We start from the raw sequence: 25,421 nt of genomic DNA on the forward strand, positions 1-25,421 counted from the left end.
TGTTGTTGGGCAGGGCACGAGACGGCCGGCCGAGCTGAAAATAGCTACGATTGGAGAATTTTCTCAGCTGCGCACGAAAACAGACCTTCGTTCACTTTTGGGACGTGTGCGGTACTATCAACGGTACATTCCGAATTACTTGCAAATGGCAAGTCCATTAACAGACGCCCTCCGAAAGGGAGCACCGAGTAGCGTACACTGGGATAAGGACAAAGAGAATGTTTTCAAAAGTTTGAAAACACTATTGGTTTCTCGTCCTGTGCTTCGCGCGCCAGACTACACAAAGGAATTCATAGTTCAATGCGACGCAAGCGACAGAGGTATGGGCATGGTACTTAGTCAGGTTGGCGACGATAACGAGGAGCATCCTCGTTAGGTTGTAGAAGAACACAGCATGTGTCTGCCCATGGCCAAAGTCAAAATCAGAGGACCATTCGGGGAGCTCGTGACTGAGGCTGCAGTTTCCAAATTTTTGTCACTGCAGTACCCTTACATTTTTTTGAACCGGTCAGATCAGTTACTGCATGACAAAGGGCTTAAACTGGTACAGGCGTTGACGCGAGGCCAAGCTCGCAAAATCGCGTCGCTTTCAGCTGAAAATGCAAAAGCTGCTTCAGCGGAAGTAGCAAAAGAGGTAACTTCAGTGACTGAATCCGAGCTAGGCTCGAGGGATGAAAAAGCCACTGAGGAAACCAGCTCAACGTGAGCATGTCACAAAGCATGTGTCAAAGTGCATGCCTGCAGGAGGAGCCAGCTGACGCACTCGCAAGCGAGACAGGGTCGTTACTATCACCGGCCTCAAAGAACTTTAATCGGCTCTTACATGTGGACAGAGAGTCACTGCCAGCTGAGCAAAAGAATGACATCATCCTTGCTAAGTTACATGCAACAGCTAAAGATGGCATTGCTAGGCGCAACGTGACGATGCTCGAGAAACGAGGCTTGTTATATCGGCACTACAGAGACCGAAAAGGAAAGATTCTAGATCAGTTAGTTGTGCCTACTAAGTACAGGGAGGACCTTTTGGGTCTCTATCATGAAAATCGGTGGTCGGGTCACGTAGGCAAAAACAAATTGAAAGAAAGATTGTTTATGGAATACTACTGAACTGGCTGTTTCAAAGACGTAGAAAACTTTGCGAGATAATGCGATGCCTGCCAGCGCTCGGGCAAACCAGGAGGAACATGGAAAGCTCCTCTAAAGGTACTGCCCTTAAAGGGACCCTGAAACGCTTTTGATGATTTTCTACAAACGTACTGAGTCGTTAGAGTAGATCCTTCTGATCATTAATTGACACATCTAAGTGCTCCGCGTAAAGCATGTAATTTATTATAAGGTTTTAAAAATGCACATCGCTGCCGATCGCAGCGCAGTGCTCGGCGGAATTTTAAGCCGCCCCTACCCATATGACCGAAATAACCCATATGACGTCAGTGGGGCGAGCTATCCGATTGGCTGACCAGGGCGCGTGATCGATAATTTTTCCAACTTTATGGTAAACAAATGATCTTCGTAATAGTTGGAATGTTGGTTAATTTGTTTTTATAAAGAAAAGTAACATAAAGGGAATGCACAAGAACAATGTTTCAGTACACTTAAGCACTTCTGGCACACAGCAAGTGTCGTCTGCTTGTGTACAACGTACTCCATTTTGACGAGAGCTCCGCGGTCAGAGTCGGTCTCAGTCTTTTTGGGAGCACTATAATTCGACTTTGTTGCCTTGTGGACTGCAAACGTAGCGACTGGCAATATGTCAAGCTGTGACATCGTGTCCCTCTGCAAGGCAGCGTACGAGCGAACTGGCTGCTGCGCATCGGACTGCCGCTATCCGATCGGCGCCAGGATTTGCACGTTTGTGGCCGTCACTTTACACCGGAAGACTACTAACGCAATAGCGTTTCGCGAGTCCGGTATTAGGGCAAACGCAATCGCAAGGGGACAGAGTCTGGCCGCTTAACTTGTGGAGTGGAGATCAGTGGGCAAATGTGAATGGTCTGCACGGTGCAGCCACCTGGTGGCACAGAGCTCAACCATACACAGTAGCAGCAACGAAGTGTATTCTTCTTTGCTGCTGGTGTGTATTTTTCGCAGGAGTGTAATCATCGACACATTGTTTTTATAAATGTTTAAAATGTTTTACACTTGGTTAGAGCAATATTAGCGCTTTGTTTGGCTGGTTAAGCGCTGCGCCAAGAAGTGTATGGACCGTGCAGACCGATCAGGCTGCTCATGTACGTCTACGCTAAAGTTCGTTCATCAGCTTGAGTTTATGCCTCCAGTAATTTGCCGAAATGATCAGCTTGCCTGTGGTTACCGGAATACCAGACACGTTCGGGGCTACGACATATTGCTCGCAACGCACGCTGCTTCGATAGCTCCGCTTGGGGTCGACGGCCTAGCGGCTAGCGGAGAGGTCTCGCGCGGGCAGGCTCCAAAACAACCGGAAGTAGACGATGTGACGTCGCATCATGACGTCAAACCAGTGAAGGCGGAGCTTAGCCCCGCTCGCTCGCCGAACGAGTTGAGGAGGAAAAGCATGGCTAGGGAGGAGGGTAACTTCTAATCGCTTGTAGCTCCATTAATACGTAACGCTTCACCTTAATTGTGGTGCGAATGTCCTACTTAAGCTGTACCCTACGCGTCTACAAAGTTTGTCCGAACCGTTTCAGGGGCCCTTTAATATCAGAACCTTTCTAACGACTTGTGATAGACATAATAGGGCCTCTACCAAAGAGAAAGTCGGGTTACAGGTAGCAGTTTACCATGCTGTGTCCGGCTTCAAGGTTTCCGGAGGCAATCCCTCTGAAAGAACTCAGCCTCATCGAAGTAGTAGATGCACTTTTGACAGCATTCGCCCGAGTTGGGTTTCCAGCCAAAATCCAGGCAGACCAAGGGTCAGTATTCACCAACTCAATGACTTCCACATTCTTACAAAAGTATGGACTAAAGTTGATACACAGTTCTGTTTATCACGCTCAGTCAAATAGTGTAGGGAGGTGGCATTCTGTTACGAGCACAAGGAGGACTGGGAGAATTGTCTTTCGGCTACTATGTTTGCTTTGCGAATGGTTCCTGATGAGGCTACAGGGTTCTCACAAGCAGAACTATTGTGTGAGAGGACACTCCGTTCCCCACTGAGAATGTTGAGAGATGTAGGAGGAAAGAGGAGAGAGTCAAACAGTGGTAGAGTATGTGTTTAATCTGATGGAATGGCCAAATGCAACTCAAGAACTAGTTGAAAAGAACATTGGCATGGCACAAAAGAACGCCAAGCTCTATTATGACAGGAATGCTAGGCTTCGAACGTTTAATGCTGGGGACAGGCAATGATCCTCAGACCTTCAAGAAAGAACAAGCTTGAAGTTCACTGGGACGGACCTATTAAAGTGTTGTACAATCTTTCAGATACTATGCCCTGAAAGTGCCCGGTCACAGGAAGGAGGTGAGAATGTACTACTGCAATTTTATCAAGCTGTACCTGGAGCAGAGCGGAGTCGTGAACTTTACCATCAAAGAGCTGGACGACATTTATACAGTGTTTAATGAGTGTACGACGACCTCCAACTCTGAAATCAGCCTGGAAGAAGTTGTGGAACACTCGGTAAGCACGGAGGCTCTTAAACCCAAGCACCTACATGAGCAAAAGGGGTTGCTAGGGCAATATTTTGATAGATTCAGCAGTTGGCCAGGTAGAACTGAACTAACAATGCATGAAATAGTGCTGACGTCAACCGAATGTGTAAGATCAAAGACTTGCTGGGTGTCTCCACGACAAAAAGAAATTATGGAGGCAGAGATACAGTGCATGCTAGAGTTAGGAGTTATTGAGCCCTCCGAGAGTGACTACACGTCACCGCTAATACTTGCGGAAACCCCTAATGAGGACTCTAGTCCATGTGTTGACTACAGGAAGTTCAGTGCCATCACCAGGGGTCAATTGTACGCGATACCCATTGAGGAACGAACCGAAAAAGTCGGCGCTGCTAAATACATTTCGATTCTAGATCTCGTGTAAGTATATTGGCAAGTTCCCCTTTCAGAAAGTGCCAGCCACTATGCCACATTTATCTCGCCTGTAGGCACTTTTCACCCTCTCGTTATCAGCTTCAGGCTGAAGAACGCGCCGTTTAGCTTCTCTAAGTTGATGGATATTGACCTAAAAGATTTGCAGGAGTTCGCGTTGCCATATCTTCATATTGTCGCAATTTTTTCTGACAGCTGGAAACAGCATGTTTCACACCTCAAGCTGGTGTTATCGATGCATTGAAGTCATAGCGCTGAATTGACACGGACAAGAAAGATTACAGGATGTCAATCAGCGCTGTGAGCGCAATGTCAATCCAGCGCTATGACTTCAATTGATGCAATGAACCAACACGCCCAAAAATCTACACTCCTTGAGGTGTTCTCGAGGTTGAGAAAAGCAGGCTTAACAATCAAGGCTGGAAAATGTAGGTTTGTCTGCTCACAGGTTACTTATCTGAGCCATGTTGTCAGCTAGGGCACGAGACGGCTGGCCAGGCTGAAAACAACTACAATTGGAGATTTTTCACAGCCGCACATGAAAACAGACATTTGTTCATTTTTGGGACTTGTTGGGTACTATCAACGGTACATTCAGAATTATTTGCAAATAGCAAGTCCTTTAATGGACGCACTCCGAAAGGGAGCATCGAGTAGCGTGCACTCGTATAAGTACGACGAGAATGCTTTCCAAAGTTTGAAAACGTTATTAATTTTTCATCCTTTGCTTTGTACGCCAGACTATTAAAAAAAATTCATAGTTCAGTGCAATGCAAGCGACAGGGGAATGGGCATTGTACTTAGGTTGGTGATGATAATGAGGAATATCTGATTCTCTATGCCAGCTGTAAACTAACTGTAAGAGAGGAAGCCTATAGCGTTTCAGAGAAACAATGTGCCTGTTTCGTTCGGGCAGCCCAGAAGTTGTGTTACTTGTATAGAGCAAGATTCGTCTTTGAGACCGACCACTGCCCTCTGACGTGGTTTAATCAAATGTCACAAAATAATGGCCACTTGCTCCGAAGGAGCCTCACTCTCCAACAGGCTAACTTCTCCATTAGATATAAGAAGGGAAAGTTGCATAGCAATGCGGATAGCTTGAGCAGGCTAATTTGTAACTTGTTCTGTGCTTAGGGATCCCAACTAAATTTTGTTGTGAATGTTTTTTATTAAGCCAAGACGATCACCTTTTATTTAGAAAGACTCCATCCATGATTGCTAACTTGGTCGGCACAAAATTTCTTCGAAATTTGCATAGCAAAAGGCAGTATTTGTTGTTTCTGCACTCATGTTTTTTTGGAAGCCTGGCTGGTATAAAGTGAGATCAAAAATACTTCATTGCTGCGCAGAGAAGTGTTGTGGGGTTAACTTTGCTGTTGCCTGTCATTGTGAGATGTTCTGGAGTGTATCTCAGCATTTTGCAGCTGGTTGTTGCTAGCCAAGTCATCCCCCATGCCACCAGCCATTCTCTTCCTGCCCAGTGGCCAGTCAAGATTTTCGGGGCCATGGAGAAGCTGTTACGATTGGCCAGCAGGGGTAGTGAGCTTCTAACCTCTCCTAGCTCGCCGCGACAAATCACTTGGTGAAGCCAACAAATGTAAGGCTAGACAAGTTTTGCGGGCCGAGTATTGTTAGCTGGTTCGCTGTCACCTTCACAGACCAATTAGAGCAAGAAAACTCCTGGAAAACAGTTTCCTATGGTGCTCCCCCACGAACTCTAGTAATCGTCACTGTCGTTTGACACATGCAGCAGTTAACTGCGGAGTCAACTCTGGAATCAAGACTCACGAGCTTGAGTCAAGTATGACAACCCCTGTCTACGAGGCCCCACTCCATTCAGTGTGTTCACTGAAACGAAAGTGCGGGAGTGAGTGTGTGAACCTTTGCCCTCAAAGGCGGGTTCTCCGACGACTCTGAACGCTCCGATTGGATGAAGGTTGGACGGCAGGGAGGACAGAGGGAGGTTTTAAGCAGCTGTTTTTGCTCTTCGGTGTGCTTCATCTTCAGTCATGCTAGACCGATGAAATGTAACATTCTTCACCTTTCATGTAAATATTGTAAATAAACGAATTTCTCCTTGTTCTAGATGAGAATGCATTCCTCCCATCACCAACGTCCTTAGCGTGGGTGAGTCGGACAATGGTATGGGCCAGGTACCCCTTTTGACATGCCCGACAACAACTCTTAACTCTAGAACAACACGGCACAGTGATGAACTCCAGATGACCAGGCAACGAGAAGTCAGGACAATCTGGATAGTCATGAAGCCTTTCATTCCTAAACACATTACCCTCAACAAGGACAACCAGCACATATAGAAACCTGAGCCTTCTATATATGCACAGCATTCAGACATCAGTGCACACTCTTTGGAAATGCAGCTTTGCTCGCAGATACACAAACCCCCATTGTCTTGTCCAGTCAGTAACAATGAAACAAACCTTGTGCAGGGATAAATGTTTGATAGTTTTTGTTTCGTCCGAGCTTCTCTGAATGAAGTGCATGTAGTGTAGATAAACAACCACTGGTGCAGTTGAGAAGTGCCTGTGTGCCTCACCATGCTGTGCTGCCGCCATTTCAGACCGAGGTAGTAGGCTTGCTTAACTCAAAAAGGTAATGATAGCTTGTTTTTTACCACTTTTACTGGCAGTTGTTGAACAGAACACATATTTGGAGGAGATGCCAGTTTCACTAAAGCAGTGCGCATGTATGAGATGTGCATGTTTGCCAAGTCCCAGCCGGAACCACATGCATCAGGAGCCTTCAGTAGCGAAAATATCGAGGAAGCTCTAGAAATTGGCTGTTTTATGAGGGCAGTTTATAATGAAGGAGCAACAGCCAGTATCGCTGCATATTTAGAAACAGTATGTTTTTGTACACGCACTCAGCATTTCATTAATGCATGAACTGAATATCGCCACATGAATAAGTAGCAAAAAATCCTTGTCAGATTTATGTCACTCTGACAACCGATACATCAAAGACAGCATAGCTGTATAAACAAGCTCTCACACCCATTTGTATGGACTAGGGTTCTGCTTGCTGGCTCACTGCCTCTCTCAAACCTGCTGTTGTGTTTGAGCGCAGTAATAGCTGGCTTTTCTTCGTGATGGCTCCCACGCAGGCAACACCATGTCGTCAGCTTTTACTGTTGCAGCTGTAGAAACTCCTCACTGACCTTTAATATGGAGCGGGTATATAATGCGATGCGAGACACAAGAATTGCAGATTACTGGTTAAAAACCTGTGCATATAAGTTGTCTACATATATGAATGAGAAGATATATGCAGCATAACTTTTATTTTGTAATCATTAATTATTAATTTTCAAGTTAAGTTTCGGAAAGTTTCAATTCGGGGCTCCAACACACATTGCGTTTCATCTACATTTGATATCAACCAGGCTGTCTGCTGCATGAAAACAGTTGCGAAACTCCCCCTGACAGCTTCACTGTAATAGAAAAGGGAGGATGCCACCACATCCCAAGGTGCTGGCACCCGTGGGTTGGAACTTTAATTGTCTATACAGAAGGCATTCTGGCTTAAAGGGTTTAGTGCACTTTCAGTTTTTGAGCTCTTGTTAGTGCTTCCAAGATACGGCGCTATGCCTAAATAAACTTTAAAGGACTAGCTAAAGATCAAATTATGGGGTTTTACGCGCCAAAACCAAGACCTCATCATGAGGCACGCCCTTTCTTTCTTTCTTAAGAACTAGCTCATTCAAACAAATGGGACATACTGACACGAACATGGTCAATCCCACAACTATTTCTCAGCATCAAGCTTTGTGCAAAAGACCAACTATTGTGCTCATAGGAATAAGGAGACTGATCTTGCCTTGTGCCATAATTAGACGGTAATAAGTATATCCATCCAGAGGATGTCGATTAAGTGGAGGCCATTGCATGTAAACTAAGTGGAATGACCTAAACCGTGCTTGGCAATAATCAAGCCATGCTGTACTCACCCACAACTGCCACTTTGTAGAGAGGCCTGTAGGGCTGCTCATAGCTGTCTCCAGGTGTGAAATCGCCAAGACCAATGGTTGTGAGAGATATGAAGCAGTAGTAAAGTGAGTCCACATAGTCCCACTCCGGCTCCAGGGATGAGAAGATGGCCGCAGGCACCAGGAAGAAGAAGATCACCACCAACAGCTGCAAGGGAACCAGGGCACTGTCATACACAAACGCTGGCCATACATTGACATATAACAAATAATTGGATACAATGGGAGCAAATCTGTTTCTTGCTGATATCAGCATGTAATGAATATTACATATAACGAAGGTATATCCATGTATATGACTTTGTTATAACAAGGTTCGACTGTTTGTGCGCAGATCAGGAGTGCCTTACCATACAACTATGTGCACAAATCATCTCTAGACTAGCAAGAAATTGACTCACTGTGTTTTTGTGAAAAGATACTCATGTTTGTCTTTCCTGAAAGCGTCCCTCTGTGCAGATGTAACCATTCTTTTCAGACTGTTTTTCAGACAAGAACAGAATGCTTTTCTGTTCTTGTTTCCCTAGTATATATTGTGGTCATGCAATAAATGTTTTTGTTTGTAGTCTTTGCTACCTCCAGTCCACTCTTTCCTGTCTAATTTTTCTGTTGTGATACCATATCAATAAACACAAATTCAAATTACATAGGGTTCATATAACCCGTTCGTTCGATGACTGTTAATTCAACTTTCCGCTTTATTTGACCATGTTTGAAGGTGCTGATTGAGTGCTGATGCATGTCTATGCAGCATGACGATCATTTAACAATGGAATGTCAAATGCCAGGTAATCATTATTCAAGAGAGGATTAATGTGAGCAGTGCAGAACTGCACAGCTAGCTGCTTCATTATGGATTGTCTGTGGAGCAGTTTGTTTTGGTCACAGTAAGCAAGTGACAGTGCAAAAAGACGAGTGAAGCAAGTCAACAAGGCAATCAACACAAACGGGTGCTGACTTTCGTGTCAACGTACATATATGTTGCACCATTGTCTTTCCTCTTGTTCTTTTGCAGTGCTCACCATAGCTGCTCAAACTGAGCACTCCATGTGGCACAGTTACTCTTGCGGTATGCGAGGCAAGAGTAGCATCAAAGAACAGCATGCAAGGGAGATATGCAGGGTAGTTTGTGGGCTGTTTGCAGTCACTGAATCAAATGTAGTGGTTTACATTGAGCCACTATATTTCACTGCATCGTTGATGACACATCTGAGATAAACTGGCAGTTATTCCAATAAATCCGGAAACTACAGTAAGCACTAGGACAAAGATATGGTGCATAACCAGTGGCTTGATTTCAGCAGGAACAATAGTCCTATTAATTTTCATGTTTGAAGGAAAAAGTGAAAGAAATAGCACTAACAAAAATAGTGATATAAGGCCATTCAGAAATGATATCACAAAAGTTTTTGCCAGTGAAAACATGGGGCTATAGCCTTGTGACTCGGCTGTCTTTTAGTAGTTGCAGAAGGTGATGCCTGTCTATGGTAAAACTTATCCAAGGGCCCATATTTTTATTTATTATTTATTATTGCCTCAAGGGCCCCCATGTTTAACAGTATGCCTTATGTTCCTTTAACACTTACTGTTCAAACCTTGCACATAAAGTTAATGTCATATGGGTAATAATACATCAGGCAGTAGGGAATATAACTGTTCACCAGAAATGCCAAATGAAAGCATCAAATTCAGTTAGGTGCTGGTTTGGACTAGTTGGTTATGTTCTATACTTGAAAACGTCGCATAACATACAGACGAGTGGGTAGACAACACAAGTGCTTGCCTCTTTTGTTGCCTGCTAATTATACCACATCTTTTGCATTGTTTTGTGCAACAAAAATTGCAGTTACCAGTCTGTGTGAAAAGTTTCAACTGCTGTTGACCTCTGATGAGTCTTAGTTGATAACTAAGAGTTGCAGCGGCACAAGGCACCGCTGCAGGAAACAGGAAAGTGTTCATACACCGACAATGAAGAGGTGGAGGACACGGATATTGAATGCCTGGTAGAGGTGCCCAAGGCGAGAGTTGAGAAACTGCAGCATGTAGGTGACAGGGATTAGGAGTCGCTCGACGAAAGCCGACAGCAGGATCAGGGTCAGCGGGATACCAATCAGCCCATACACGATGCAGAAGATCTTGCCACCCGTGGACAGTGGCGTGATGTTGCCGTAGCCTGCACGATGGTAACATATTGCCACCCATAAGCAATTTTGTCCATGCTTTGGGCAGCTAAATCAATTTCAGTAAAATGTTAGCCATAACTCTCATTATCACGGAACACCATGGAACTAAGTTAGCTCTATAAGCCTTACATTGCGTGCAATTCTGCATCCAAAAATAGCAACGGCATATGTGTACTCAACATAGTGAATCTTCACTTAGTATGTTTTACATTTAGTTTAGAATGGTGTGCTCATTTCACTGCATTTAAGAAAAAAGTACACATTCAAGTACATAGCGAATGCATTTAAAGAGTGCTAAAATTTCATCCTGCGCCATAGCTGACGGTGTGATAATGAAAAGTAGGTAAGCTACCAGTGACAACATTCTGTTTGTTTGGTCTTAAAAGTGTGTGTTGACTACGCACTCAATACGCTATATGCCCTCCCTCTATCCCTTTATTGGTGCCACTTTGTGCCTTGTGCATCTGTGTGCATTGAATGAGTGCATCCAAATGCGATACTTCTGATGCTAGTTAATCAGCATGGTCTGATATGAAAATGGGTCTACCTCAGAAATAACCTGAAGATATCTTCCTTGTGTATAAAATTCTCTTGGGGCAATGTAAGCAATGGCTATCATTATTTCTCTTTTTGGTGATGCACAGAAATACTGATATGCATCAAAATGACACATAAAAGTAAAGAGGATATTTTTATTCTCCACTTCTTTGGTGGCTGTAAACAATAGCAATATTACAATAAAAGGTTATCTGCGATTCTGCTCCGGCAACATGTTATGTCAATTTCACTGCATGCCCGTGAGTTGTGCAGCTTACAAGTTGCTTTGCTGCGCATGTAGCAGCAGTGCAACCTAGCAGAGGACCGAGTGAGTCGGGGCGAATGCCATAACATTTCTGAGTTCTGCTCCCATGCTACAAACTTTGGCACGATGACTTCAGTATACATAATTCTAATGGAAAATGAAACCGAATCTGAGGGCTTTGTGGCATGCAAGTATTAAAGGGACCCTGAAATGATTTTGACGATTTTCTACAAACACACCGAGTCGTGGGAGTAGGTCCTTCTGATCACTAATTGACGCATCTAAGTGCTCCGCGTAAAGTGTGTAATTTAGTATAAGGTTTTAAAAATGCACATCGCTGCCGATCACAGCACACTGCGCGGCGGAATTTTGAGGCGCCCCTAGCCATATGACGCAGATTACCCATATAACGTCAGTGGGACGAGCTATCTGATTGGCTGACCAGGGCGCATGATCGATAATTTTTCCAACTTTATGGCGAACAAATGATGTTCGTAATAGTTGGAACGTTAGTTAATTTGTTTTTATAAAAAGAAAGTAACATAAAGGGAATGCACAAGAACAATGTTTCAGTACACTTAAGCACTTCCGGCACACAGCAAGTGTCGTCTGCTTGTGTTACAACGTGCTCCATCTTTGACAAGAGCTCCGCCGTCAGTGTCGGTCTGTCTTTTCGCGAGCACTTCGATTAGACTTTGTTGCGTTGTGGACTGCAAACGTAGCGACTGGCAATATGTCAAGCTGCGACATCGTGTGCCTTTGCAAGCCAATAGACGAGCGGACTGGCTGCAGCGCATCGGACTGCCGCTATCCGATCTGCGCCAGGATTTGCGTGATTGCGGCCGTCACTTTACACCGGAAGATAGCGTTTCGCGAGTCCGGTAATAGGGTAAACGCAAGCGCAAGGGAAGCATGGCCTGGCCGTGTCCCCTTGCGTTTCGTTTCATGGGATGAACAGAAGCGCCAATGTGAATGGTCTGCAAGGTGCAGCCACCTGGTGACATAGAGCTCAACTAGACACAGTAGTAGTAAGAAAATGTATCCTTCTTTGCTGCTGGTGTAAATTTTTCACAGGAGTGTAATCGTTAACGCATTGTTTTTGCAAATGTTTAAAACGTTTTACACTTTGTTAGAGCAATATTAGCTCTTTCTTTAGCTGGTTAAGCTCTGCGCCAATTGGTGGCTGGACCGTGGAGACCGATCAGACAGCTCACGTACGTCTACGCTAAAGTTCTTTCATCAGCTTGAGTTTATGCCTCCACCGTTTCGTCGAAAGGTTCAGCTGATATACGGTTACCGGAATACCAGACACGTTCAGTGCTGCGACGGAATGCTCGCAACGCACGCTGCTTCGATAGCTTTCGCTTGGGGTCGACGGCCAAGCGGCTAACGGAGAGGTTTCGCGCGAGCGGGGGCGGGCTCCAAAACAACCGGAAGTGGACGATGTGACGTCGCATCATGACATAGAACCAGTGAAGGCGGAGCTTAGCCCCGATCGCTCGGCGAACGAGTTGAGGAGGAAAAGCATGGCTAGGGAAAAGGGTAACTTGTAATTGCTTGTAGCTCCATTAATACGTAAAGCTTCACTTAAATTGTGGTGCGAATGTTCTACTTAAGTTGTACCCTACGCGTCTACAAAATTTGTCAGAACCGTTTTAGGGGCCCTTTAAGAGGAAGCTATATCTCGGCCCCAACTCGGACGAAGCCTGTTTAGAATACATGTAATACGCACAAACCCTTTTCTGAAATAACACCTGGGCCTATTTTAATGACATTTAGTGCATTTGAAGGAAAAAGTTAAATTCTAGAGACTGTTGGAAGTTAGGTTTTGATTTATAGTTTTGATTTTTTTTTACAACAATTGCCGAAAAGGGATAAGGTTGAAAAAGAAAACGAAATTTACAAATCTGTAGCTCTGCACCAAAAATAGATATTGCAGTTTTGTAAACTGCATCCGTCAGAACATCCAAAGCGGACGAATTTGATATATTCATTTATATCTCGATCACGTGAATTTGTTACAATGTTTACGAGGGTTTTTCAAAAGTCGTGATTGTCCGTTTATGTACTATTAGATGCATTTTACAGAATTAAGATATCGTTTTTACTTGCTGAGTTACAGCTTTAAACTTCATAGTTTCGTTTTCTGAAGATTTGCGATTTTCAACAATCGTTATAATTTACGGCTTAAGTAAAAATTACTGCTTCCAACAGTGACTAAATTTTAAGAGGCAAAGAATTACATAAATTAATTTGCAGCATAAATTACATTCTAAAAATAACAACCGAATCATTTCAAGGCAATGACGAAGTGGTTATTTCTGAGGAACAAAAGAGCATGAACGAGAACCAGACGGGGAAAGAAGCTGGTGCTGGGAAATTTCAACTGGAAGAAAGCTGAAAAGAAAATTCCAAAACGCACAGCCACAGGTTTAGGCGGCATTCTAGTTAGGCTCATTAATGAGCTAGGACCAGAAAGTAAGGAAGCTCCGTTGAAAGCAGTAGAAGGCTTACAAAGCTAGGTAGGTGAATACCAGACATTTGGAGACATTAGAATGGATTTAATTTATAAAGGTAACGAGGGGAAAGATTCACTCATACAGATCGTTGACCACCACATCGGTAATATACTAGGTTAGCAATGCAGGTGATTAAATTAAAACTGCAAGCATTGGCCCAACAAAATGGCACATTGGGAGAACTCCAGAATATCCGGAGAAGAAAGGAGACCGTTACATATGTGGCTTTCTTTAGAGATTACCGGAGCATATGACAAAGTAGACCGCAACATTCTGCGAGATATTCTGGAAGGAAAAGGTGTAGGCATCGACTTTATGTAGCTTTTGAGGCATATTTATAAAAAAAGATACCGCTTGAGTCGAATAGGAAGTGATGAGGAGCGAGGATAAATTTGATATCGACAAAGGACTGTAACAGGGGTTCCCTCTGTCTCCGCTGCTGTTTATGATGTACATGGTGAGGATGGAAAGGCGCTAGAGGGAAGCAATATTGAGTTTAATGGCTCATACAAACGAGCAGGTACAGTAGTAGAGCAGCAGCTTCCAGGTTTGCTTTGTGCGGACAACATTGTGTTGCTTGCTGGCAAGCACGGTGATATGCAACGTCTAGCTGATATCTGTGGACAAGAATGTGAGAATTAAGGATTAAAATTTATTGTTAAAATAAAGTTTTATGGTAATAAATGAAAACAGTGAACAGACCACGTTCATACAGTGCCAGGAAAAAACTCTGGTAAAAGAATATAAATACCTTGGTGTATGGATAAACGAAGGCTATAGATATCTGGAGACAGGAAAAATCAATAATAGCAAAAGGGAAAAGAAATGCGGCCATAGTGAAACGCAGATCACTATGAGGATACAATAGGTATGTGTTCTGGCGTTTGTGTAAAAGTGCAATGGTTCCAGTACTTACATATGGAAATGCGGTTGGTATTTGCAGTCAGGGAGACAACCTAGGCTCGATCGCAACCATAGGTCAGCGAGATGACTCGCATTGTGCACTCACGGCAAGACTACTAATGAAGCTGTGCAGTGTGATATGGACTAGACAAGTTTTGAAGTGATGGATGCTCGGAGTAAAATCGATATTGAAGAACGACTAAGGAATATGGAAGAAAGTAAATGGGTTGCGAGAGTGTTCAGATATTTGTACAGGAAAAAATATTGACTCACAGCGGAGGAAAAGAACTAGGAAGCTTACCAGCAAGTATGCGACTGGAACGATGAGCAACATTGCAACAAAAGATGTCAAACACAAATTGTGAGAGGCTGAGACAATCTCATGGGTGGCGGCAATGGAAAATAAACCTGCTGTGAGTAACTACCTCAAATAAAGAAAACGAAATCGGGAAAGAAACAATTTATAATAACTCAAAGGGAAGCTCCTTACTTTACGAAGTGAGATCAGGATGCCTTAGAACGCGTAGCTGTAAAGCGAGGTACACCAAGGAAGAGGCGTGCGATTGCTGCGGTAAAGCTATAGGGAAACGGTGGAACATGTTTTATTAGAATATGAAGGTATCTGCCCAGTTGTCAGTTTAGGCTCCTCTGGTCTCCTTGAAGCCCTTGGGTTCAGCGAGATCAGGGGAAACTAAACATGTCCGCAATAGAGATTAATAAGAGGCAGTCGTAAGATTGGTGGCAGAAAAGTAGGGTGTTGTGGCTAGGGTGGCGTTCAGGGCATGGAATCCACCAAAGCCCATCGACTACAATGTCAGGTTGTAGAAAATGAAGGAAAATGGTTTATTAGGTTAGTTAGACGGCTCCAGTACAGAAGCCCACTCCATGAAGGAGCAAGTTAAACGTCTCAGTTAACGTTAGGACCCTCTGTCCTCACTCTTGAGAAGTCTCTGCTGTTAATCCTGTCATTTTCTTTAGGCAAGTGGAGTAGGGAATCTGAAGACTGTCCAGCAACAAATCGCACTGCTGGACTTCGTGGCGATACCGCACCCATGCTCGCAAAAACACGCCGTAACTCCGGCTCCGAAGAGACTGGCTTAGAATCTGTGGCAAGAAAGCTATCGGCGACACCCAATTCGTCGTCGTTGTCCCCCTCCTTTTCATCCTTTGCTCAGGCTTCCAGGTAATGGTAGGGTGAGTGCCTTTCGTGGGACCCTTCAACAGTTGAAGCTGTGTTGACGTCTGGATAGGAGGGGTGGTGGTTCGACACGTGGCAAACGTCCAATTAACACCTTTGTGATTTTGAGACGTAACAAGGGAGGCCACAAACAACGGAGGCATACGCGCAGACCGAAAGCGTACAAAAATAGAGTTCCCAGTAATAACTCAAAAAGTCTGATGCTGGGAAATCTTTGTGTGTGTGCTTTCTCAAAATATAGGTAGGACATTAGGCAAAATAAGAACAAGAGCTTGGTGCTGCAACCAACCACCCCGTTTCAAAAGGGACGCCCACTCATTCACCCATCCAAGAAAGCGTAGTTCAGACCCAAACATACCCAGCAATAACTGAGAAGCCTGAGAGGTCAAAATATAGCATAGAAAACTTATACTGGAAAAAGTAGAAGAAAATGTCCTTAACAACACTGCCGCAGGACCCGATGAAACCACAAAACAGCTAATTAGAAACTACAGCCCAAAGAGCAAGGGCACTGCTGACTAATGCCATTGAGCAAGTGATTAGAACGAAGAAAATTCCTGTTGGATGGCGTGAAAGCAAGATGAACTTCATCTACAAAGGCAAAGGTGACGAGGATAAGAGAAGGTCGGACAGGCCAGTTACAGTAACATGTGTGATATATACAGAATGTCCCAACTATCACGCACCAAGATTTAAAATATATGCAAATGCCACCAAGCTGCACAGAACGAAGGTAATGGTACTTGCCGTCACTTGGAGCTAATCAGTTTATTTTTGGCATTCCGCCTAATTACCTAATTAGTCTGAATTATTCAACTTCTCAAATACTATAATTCGATGATAAGTGTCGATGAGAAAATTGTAGAGCAACACGAAAAACTCCCGATGCAGCATTCTGTTGCTCTACCATTCTATATGATTTCCCTCTGGACGGTTGAATGTTAGTAGAAACGTAAGCGTTGCAGTTTCTGCAATGCTTTTGCGGGGGGTCACGGATAATCACAGCAGTCAAGAGGATATTCTGGTGACACCCATTCCCTGTCTTGGTTTCTTTCACTTTCATTCTGATGACTCCTGGTTGTCTATTTACACTTTCAATTACCTTGTACTTGGTTGTCAGCTTTCTTGACCTCTTCTTCCTTTCTGTGTCCACATTTTGCAGGTACCGATTCTTGTGCACTTCAGCCACCCATTCATTTTGATCCATGTTCCTGAGTTTTCAAAACTAATTTTCCTCTGCGCTTCTCTGACTTCAAACGAGGTCCAACCGATGTCACCCTGCACTGCCTCATTTGTGGTTTTGCCGTGGGCTCCAAAAGCCAACCGGCCCACCAATCTTTGGTTAACTTCCAGCCCAGACAAGATATCTGATTTTAAGCGCAGAATGGCACTTGCGAACGTTAGCGCTGGCGCCATTACTCCTTTTCAGATTCCAAGCACCATCTCATATTTATTGTAGCCCCAAAGTGCTCTACGTTTAATTATTGCTACATTCTGCTTACCCTTTATTTTCAGATTATCTTGACGGGTGCTTGAGTAAGTTTTTCCTTCGTTCATGTATATGCCAAGGTATTTATATTGCTTGACTATGTATGGGTATGCCTTGCTGTTGAATTGACACCACGTAATTACTCTTCTCTTCATTGAAGATCATAATTGCAGATTTCTCTGTGCTAAACTTAAGAGAAAGCTTTAGTACGGGCCCAACTGCGATGCGGCCTATTCAAATACATGTATAAAACTCAAAAACGCTTTTCTGAGAACTCCTGGACCGATCCTAGTAAAATTTGTTGCATTTGAGAGAGATGGTTAAATTCTAGTGTCTATTGGAGGCGGAATTTCGATTTTAGGGCCTGCATTTTGTTAAAAGAATTTTAAAGAATTCGAAAGTTTGAAAAATATAGGTGCACAAAGTTTATAAAGTAATAGCTCTGCACCAAGAACACATATCAGGGTTCTGTCAACAGCATCCATTAGATCATTCAAAACGGACAAATTAAATATGTCAAATTATATCGTATGTGAATCTCTTACTTCGTGTACAATGGTTTTGCAAAATGTGTATTTCCATATTACTGAATTTTTTTAAGATTCATATGTAACATATCAATTTTGTCTCCTATATGTGTAGTATCAGATGCAATTCACAGAATTTAGATATAATTTTTCCTTGCTAAGTTACAGAGTTGCAAACCTGATAGTTTCGTTTTCTGAAACTTTTCAATTTTTGGAAACTTTTAATAAGAAATTGACGACCTAAATAAAATTTCAAAACCAGCAGTCATTAGATTGTAAGTTTTTCTTTTAAATGCAAGAAACCTCGTCAAACATGGTGCAGTGGTTGTCGAGAAAAACGAATTCTCTTTTTACATGTATTTAGATAGCAGCACTCGAGCTAAAGCTTCCTCTTAAGGCCTAGATTCGTTGCTACGTCGCCACACATACTCGCAAGTGTCTGTAAATCTCTTGCCTTGTCTGCTAGTAGCACTACGTCATCCGCATACATCAATCCGGGGACCTTCCGTTGCACCATTTGTCCATTACGAATGTATTGATAAATCTGGGTGGATGGATATTATGAGCGTCCCCTTTGGAACGGGGCGGTGGGTTGGCCCACCAAGCTCTTGTTTTATTGCCATATGCCCCACCTATGCTAAAAAAGAAAAGGAAGAAAAAAAACCCACCTCGAATTCCTATAACCAATGTTTATACATCAACCCCTATTGTGAACTTTGTTTGTGTACGCCTCCGTTGTTTTTTGTTGTTTCCCTACTTTTGTTCCACCAATCTTCCAATCGCCTCTTACTAATCTCTGCTGCGGACATGTTTGCTTTCCCCCTGCTCTCGCTGAACTAAAGGGCTTTAAGGAGGCCAGTGATTCCTGAATCGACCTTTGGGCAGTTATCTTCACATTCTAATAAAACATGCTCTATCGTTTCCGTATCTTTACCGTAGCAAGCACATGCTTCTTCTTCCTTTTTATATCTTGCTTGATAAGTGCATGTTCCGACTTCTGAGGCATCCTGATCTCGCAGCGAAAAATAATGAGCTTCCCTTTGAGTTATCATAAATTGTTTCCTGATTTTTTTTCCTTTCAAGTAGTTACTCACGGCAAGTTTCTTTTCCATTGCAGCCACTCATGAGATTATCTCTGCCTCTCTGACTTTGCGCTTGATGTTCTTTGTTGCTGTTGCTCACCATAAAGACCGCATACTTGCTGGTAAGCTTCCTAATTCTTTTCCTCCACTGTGAATCAATGTTTATTCTTCACAAATGCCTGAACACTCTCCCAGCCCATTTACTTTCTTCCATATTCCTCTGTCGTGCTTCATAATTAATTTTACAGTGAGCTTCCCTCACTTCGAAACTTGTCCAGCCCATATATCACCCTGCACAGCTTCATTTGTTGTCATCCCGTGAGCGCCCAATGGGTGACGTCCCACTGACCTTTGGTTGACATCAAGTCCCGATTGTACCCCTGATTTCAAGCAAACAAGCGCATTTCCAAATCTAAATCCTGGAACCATTACACCTTTCCACGTACCCCGGAACACCTCGTGCCTATTGTATCCCCATAGTGCTCTGTGTTTTATTATGGTTGCATTTCTCTTCCCCTTTACTGTTATTGCCATTTCCTCTGTTTCCGTATATCTATGCCTTCGTTTATCCATATACCAAGGTATGTATATGATTTTACGTGAGGTATTTACTAGCCCTGTATTGCCACTGTCTGTTCGCTCTTTTCATTGAATACCATGACACATGATTTTTAAAGCGAAGCTTTCTTTGCCACTTCCTTCGACTTTCCCACTGCTGCTGCTGCTGTGGTTTCTGCTGTTGCTTCCCTTTTTACGAAGGTGCGAGTCCGGAGGGGACGTAGATAAAACTGTAGAGAGGAGGGAGGGGAAGAGTCAGTTCCCATGCAAGGGGGGGGGGGATTACATGAGAGAGCAAAGAAACCCTACTACTGTACGACAGCAGTTGCGGAGAAACTGGATAAGCTTAAGTTCAAGGTACGGTACAGTACGTACGTTGCTGCTATTTCTGAAAAATAAACACTACGCAAATATGTCAAGCGGACAAACTACACAGGGCGTGCAGATGCAGAGCCGCATTAATTAAGGAAAGCGCACCGCAGAGTCCAGGCGACACTACGGAAGCAGTCAACCGTCAAATCAACACTTCTGTGCCCGACGCGGGAGCGTTGCGGATATGGCATTGCTAGAGGTCGCGGATTTGATCCAAACCGCAGTGGCCGCATTTCGACGGGGGGGAAATAGAAAACGCACGTGCACTTGAATTTTGGTACACGTTAAAGAACATCACGGTGTCAACATTAATCCGGAGTCTGCCACTACGACGTGCCTCATAATCAGATTGTGGTTTTGGCATGTACAGCCCCATAATCCAATTCAAGTTTAATACTTCTGCCACGGTGGGATGTGCCATGTGAGGCAATGACAATGCTCAAGCCTCTCAGAGGTTATGAAATATGGCGCGCAACAACGCCTCAAGCAAACACCTCTCCCTGTGTGTTCTGATCGTCCACTACGCAGACAAACAGAAGTGGTGCACGCAACGTAACGTTTAACATCAACTCACCGCACTAGTGTCAGTGTAAACGTTGAAGAAATTAAGCTTTAGCCACCACCATCAGCGCTAATTATCGTCAATCAAAGCACCCAGCATGGAAAGCTTCACTTACACCGATTTCCACAGTGCGTGGTATTGGCATGATTTTTTACTGCTAAACTTCAGACCTAACTTATCGCCTTGCTGTCCACAGATATTAGCTAGAGGTTGCACATCACTTTGCTTGTTAGCTAGCAACACAATGTCGTCCGCATAAAACAAACATGGGAGCTGCTGCTCTACTACTGTAACCACTTGTTTGTATGAGAGATTGAACCCGATAATACTTCCTTCTAGTGCGCTTTCTATCCTCGCCATGTACATCATAAACAGCAGTGGGGATAAAGGGCACCCCTGCCTCAGTCCCTTGTCGATTTCAAATTTGTCAGCATCAGCTCCTTTTCCATCTGGTTCTCTTTCATGCCCCTTTCTTCCTCAACTACAACCTCCTCATTGCCTTGGAAATATTCGGCTGTTATTTTTCTAATGTAATTTAATGCCACGTTTCCTTCCACTTTGTTTCCATCTTCGTCTAGGATATGTTGTTGTATTGTTCCAGATTGCCTGCCTAATAATTTTATGTGGCTCCAAAATATTCTAGGTGCGGCCTTCTCACGTATTTCTGGCAACCAACATTCACTTTCACTTTTTATCTTTGCTTGCACCAGTATTTGAATCAGATTTTTTCTCCTGGTATATTTCCGATTTTCTGGCTACTTCATCCTGTGGCAACTGCGTTTTCTTTCTTGTTTACCTGCCTGTGCTCTCGGGATGCTTTCTGTCGTTCGACAATCGCTTTTCGTATCTCCCTGTTCCACCAGCTTTTCGGTTTCTTTTTTTCCTTTCCAACGGACATGTCGCTTTTCTTTTCGCATTTCTGTCGTTATTACACTTAGAAGCTCACTATATTCCCACTCTCTGCTTGGCCATTTGCCAAGTTCTTCCTCAACTCTTGCGACTATATTTGTTATTTGTTCAGTGTTCAGATTTGGACTGGCCATTTTGCACTTATTGCTCTCTTTCCCAACTGCATATCCCATATTCAAAGTGATGCGTTTATGTTCACTCCTTATGCTGCTGCACCTTTCCTCGCCAATAGCCATTTCTCTAAACTTATCATGAATTCCTTCCGTCATCAGGCAGTAATCAATGGTCGATTGCTGGTTTCCCACTTCCCAAGTGGTCTGCCCTTCACACTTATAATATAGGCCCTGTACGTATTCGTGATAACGAGGTTATTGTCCATATAGCTTCATTAGCAGCCAGGTCCCGCACAGGCACATCTGGCAGCATGCACACCACAATCTGCACCTGAGGGGACAGGTCGCGCAAGTCGTCTACCCCCCTTCGCAGACCTGTCTTTTTTTTGTTTGTTTAGGACGTCATTTAGGCCACCTGCTACTACGGCAAGGTTGTGTCCGTGGGCATTTTCCGCGAGTTTTGCTTTTGCTCGCTCTACGACAGAACCCAGTGTCCGCCCTGGAAATGTCCCTACTGCCACTCTTCAATCGCCTTTCACGCTCTCCACTGATGCTTCGGTGGACAGTGCACCTAGCGGCTGGCGGTCGAACAGGCGTCTAATGCGCTCGAACTGCTGGAGAGCACGTCGAGTGAAACCGGTGTATTATACATGGCTTCTAAATAAACCACTAGTGTGTGAGTAAGACTTTTGCAATACCCTTGTAAACCTTGTAACGAATTCATGTGATATATAAATTAATGTACCAATTACTTCTGCTTTGGGTGTTCTAACAGATGATTTTACGTAACTGCAATATCTGTCATTGGTGCAGAGTTACGAATCTGTAAACGTCATGCTTCTATTTTATTGTTTTCAGGCAGCAATTTCCGGCGATTCTTGTAAAGCGAATTTCGGCCCTAAGTCAGAATTACGTTTCCAACCGCCACTTAAACTTAACTTTCTCTCTCGAATGCAACAACGTTCATTAAAACCGGCCCCGGGGTTATCACAGAAAAACATTTCTGCGTTTTACATGTGAAGTTCAGTGTTTGACGGAAGCCCGTCTGCCCGTTGTACATGTAGTTGAATAACCGGCATCGGTGTCAGGTTCAAGCTAAAGCTTCCTCTTACGTTGTTACCTCGCTTTGCATAACCTTTACCTCGCGAACTCCCATCTAAATACACGGAAATGGAGACATCGATATGTTCGGCATTCACAGCACCGAATTTGATGGGGCTTGTATTTCAAAGAAAAGGTTAAAATCTACCGACTGTAAAAGCAGAATTTTTTATTCATGTCGTGAATAATTTCAGAGATTATCAAAAATCTCAAAATAAAAAAAAATAATAAAGTTTACTACTATATATCTCAGTAACGAGTAAAGATGTAAACTGCACGTAATACACCTAAAGCGGAGAAAATTTATGTATTATACACCGCTCTCAAATACAGCACTGTTATGTGAGTAGGACTTTTGCAAAACCCCCGTAAGCGTTATAAGAACTTCAGGCAAGCTGTAAACACATATCAAACTTGTGGCTGATTCGAAAATTTCTTGCGTCAATTTGTTTTTCATTTACCAACTCTCGGTATGTTTTGTTTAATGTGTGAGGTCCTAAATCTAAAGTCTGCTTCCTGCAATTACTAAAATTTAGCTTCCTCCCTAAAATGCAATTGCATTGAACCCAGCCCAAGTGTTGTTTTACGAGAACATTTCTGGGGCTTAGCATGCAAGAGGGAAATCGGATTTAACCCCGAACTATTAAGATAGCGACGGGATGGAGGGCAATTTACCAGCGCGCGAATTCTTTTGCCAAACATAAATATCAAGATCAATTCATGTGTGCCAGACGCACCGGCACGGCATGCGCAGATTTTATGTGCATGCCGTGCACATAAAATGCACCGACTCGGCGCTCTAGGCAGAAGTGTGGACGACAAAAGGTTAATTCGTACAGAACATTGGACTCAGAGACAATTCAAGGATGCTGAAGGCCAAACTTTGGTGAGAGGGAAACAAACCTTACTCGTACATATTGTAAGGATTGGGAGGCCAATCCCACCGTTCGTAACCAGTTGTCAAGATTGAAGTCGGGCATGAATTAGACGGTAACTGGCCAATGCCGTCGTCCAACTTATCCACGCTGAGGACGTTGTTGAAGGGAAAGACTGCTTCTCATCGAGAACAAGGAATATGGGTTTATTTGCAGTATCTACAGAAGGACGTCGCAGTTCATCAGTCTAGCATGACTGTGAGAGAGAGTACACTGAGCAGCCGCACAACAGCGCTTTATAAACACTCGGTCCTCCCTCGATCCCAAGGTGAGAGAAACGCTCGACCAGGCACCAGGCGCCTCTCTGCGGGAGGGCTTACACACACACACACACTTCCGCACAGGTTCACGGTCCCCACCGACGTCAGACGGTCTTCGTAGAACTAAGGGCTTACGTCAGGAAAGGCGCATCTTATTCCCCGAGCTGACCCCCGCCGTGCGGCCGCCGGTGCTCCATTGTCTTGCGCCTTGAAAGGCGCGTGGGAAGGGGCCTCCGAAGACGTTCTCTCGCAACTTCCCCGCTCGCGGCAGACCAGGTCGGCGGTGGCGTGTTCAGTCATAAAGCCTGGTTCGTCGAACTCATCTCGGCAATCCCGCGACGCAGAGTGGCGGACGTGGCGCATTGTCCTGCGGACACAGTAGATTTAGTGACGCCGTGTGGCTAGAGGGTTGCGGTGGCGTTCCAGGAAAAGTTGACGCCGCTGTCGCAGCTGGCTGGGAAAACTTGCACCTCAGCCGGCCGATCTTAACAATATACACTTAAAAAGTGATATCCCCTTCTAAGTTGCAAGTTCTTGCAGTTCTTGCAGCTAAGCTGAGTTGGACACACGCTTCAGGTGGATTTTCTAAGTTTAAAAAAATTATGGGGTTTTACGTGCCAAAGCACAACCTGATTATGAGGCAGGTCATATTGGGCGACCCCGGAAATTTAGACCATCTGTGGTTCTTTAACATGCACCTAAATCTAAGTACGCGGGTACTTTCGCATTTCGTCCCCATCAAAATGCGACCGCCGTGGCCGGGATTCGATTCCGCGACTTCGTGCTTAGCAGCCCAACACGATAGCCACTAAGCAACCAAGGCGGGTGATTTTCTAAGTTGACGTTCCTGTTACAATGATGTCAATCGCCTTCTGGAATGATGGTTTGTAGTGTCCAAAGATAACACAGCCAAATATGCGTGTTGTGTTAAAGTTAAACGGATGAAACTTACTTTCCAGTAGGCATTTTCAAAGCAAATGGCTCGAAGATGGAGACATAATGGCTGCGGTGTGAAGAAACAGAATAACTAAATGGTGGCACAGCTTGGTCGCTTGATCTAGCCTCGCCTAGTTCCGTATGGACAATTGTAATTTAAACAACCTCTCTGTCGATGGCTGTGGACGCGCCCTATCCTTTAGCGGCACTATCGAAAGAAAGTACCCACCTAGGGTTGTTTCCCGACAGACAGCGTCCATGGCACAGCCGGCCCGATGCAGAGTTTCAACTTACTTTCCACGTGAAAGAGAGGAGGGCCAGGAAGTAAAAGCACTACAAGGCTTCCTAACAAGCTGTTTCCGCGGGTCATTTGAATCCAACGCGGCTCGATGCAGGGCACGTGTCACGACCGGGTTAACCCTGTATACTATAGGCGTAGCAAGTCGATGATATAATTTATGATCGATGTCGCTTACGCCCTGACCAGTTATCTTGTAATTTTGCAAGAAGTGAGAGAGACTACTACTTTTTTTTTTTTTATCTCAGCAGCCATTCGTCAACTTTCGTGGCCGGCTAGTACAGTGGCTTGTTGGCTTCACAAAGCGGTTCGTCGCAGCGAGGCAGGAGAGGCGAGGCCACTACTCCCGCTGGCCAATCGTAACGGCGCACAGTCATCGATCACACTTGCGTATAATAGAGCGCTAAATTGGTGTACTGCGTCGTACATAAAAACGACTCGCCTGCAATGTATTCAGCCAAGCGCCTTGAAATTTGAAGATGCTGTTTGGAGATGGTGTGCTGTTTTGCTTTGGGCGCTGCAGACACAAGTGTGGATGTTTGTAAACGATGCGGAGCAGCTGATAAAGTCAGCGTACTAGCTGTCAGCCGGTTTATGTCTAACATTTTCGTTGAGAATAAAATCTCGGGAAATCTTTTGCAGGGC

General features: G+C 44.2%; 1 protein-coding gene and 1 long non-coding RNA gene across 5 annotated transcripts in view; one reads left to right on the plus strand and one right to left on the minus strand.

Annotated features, from left to right (window-relative positions):
- Window positions 1–25,421, minus strand: part of LOC135920776 (potassium channel subfamily K member 1-like) — a 278,635-nt gene that overhangs the window by 11,754 nt on the left and 241,460 nt on the right. For all 3 annotated transcript variants that reach the window (XM_065455031.2, XM_065455032.1, XM_065455030.2), the window contains exons 3-4: window positions 9,991–10,202; window positions 7,991–8,177 (exon numbers count right to left, since the gene is read on the minus strand). In XM_065455031.2, the coding sequence (XP_065311103.1) occupies window positions 7,991–8,177; window positions 9,991–10,202 (399 nt within the window). The remainder of the gene's footprint in view (window positions 1–7,990; window positions 8,178–9,990; window positions 10,203–25,421) is intronic.
- LOC135920779 (uncharacterized) lies at window positions 2,878–6,108 on the plus strand. 2 transcript variants are annotated; one of them, XR_010570306.1, is made up of 2 exons: window positions 2,878–3,601; window positions 5,486–6,108. It is a non-coding gene; the product is annotated as an uncharacterized lncRNA (long non-coding RNA). The 2 variants fall into 2 exon arrangements; XR_010570307.1 differs by having other exon boundaries at window positions 5,505–6,108.

Source organism: Dermacentor albipictus, chromosome 7, assembly GCF_038994185.2.
Source record: "Dermacentor albipictus isolate Rhodes 1998 colony chromosome 7, USDA_Dalb.pri_finalv2, whole genome shotgun sequence".
Taxonomy (NCBI): domain Eukaryota; kingdom Metazoa; phylum Arthropoda; class Arachnida; order Ixodida; family Ixodidae; genus Dermacentor; species Dermacentor albipictus.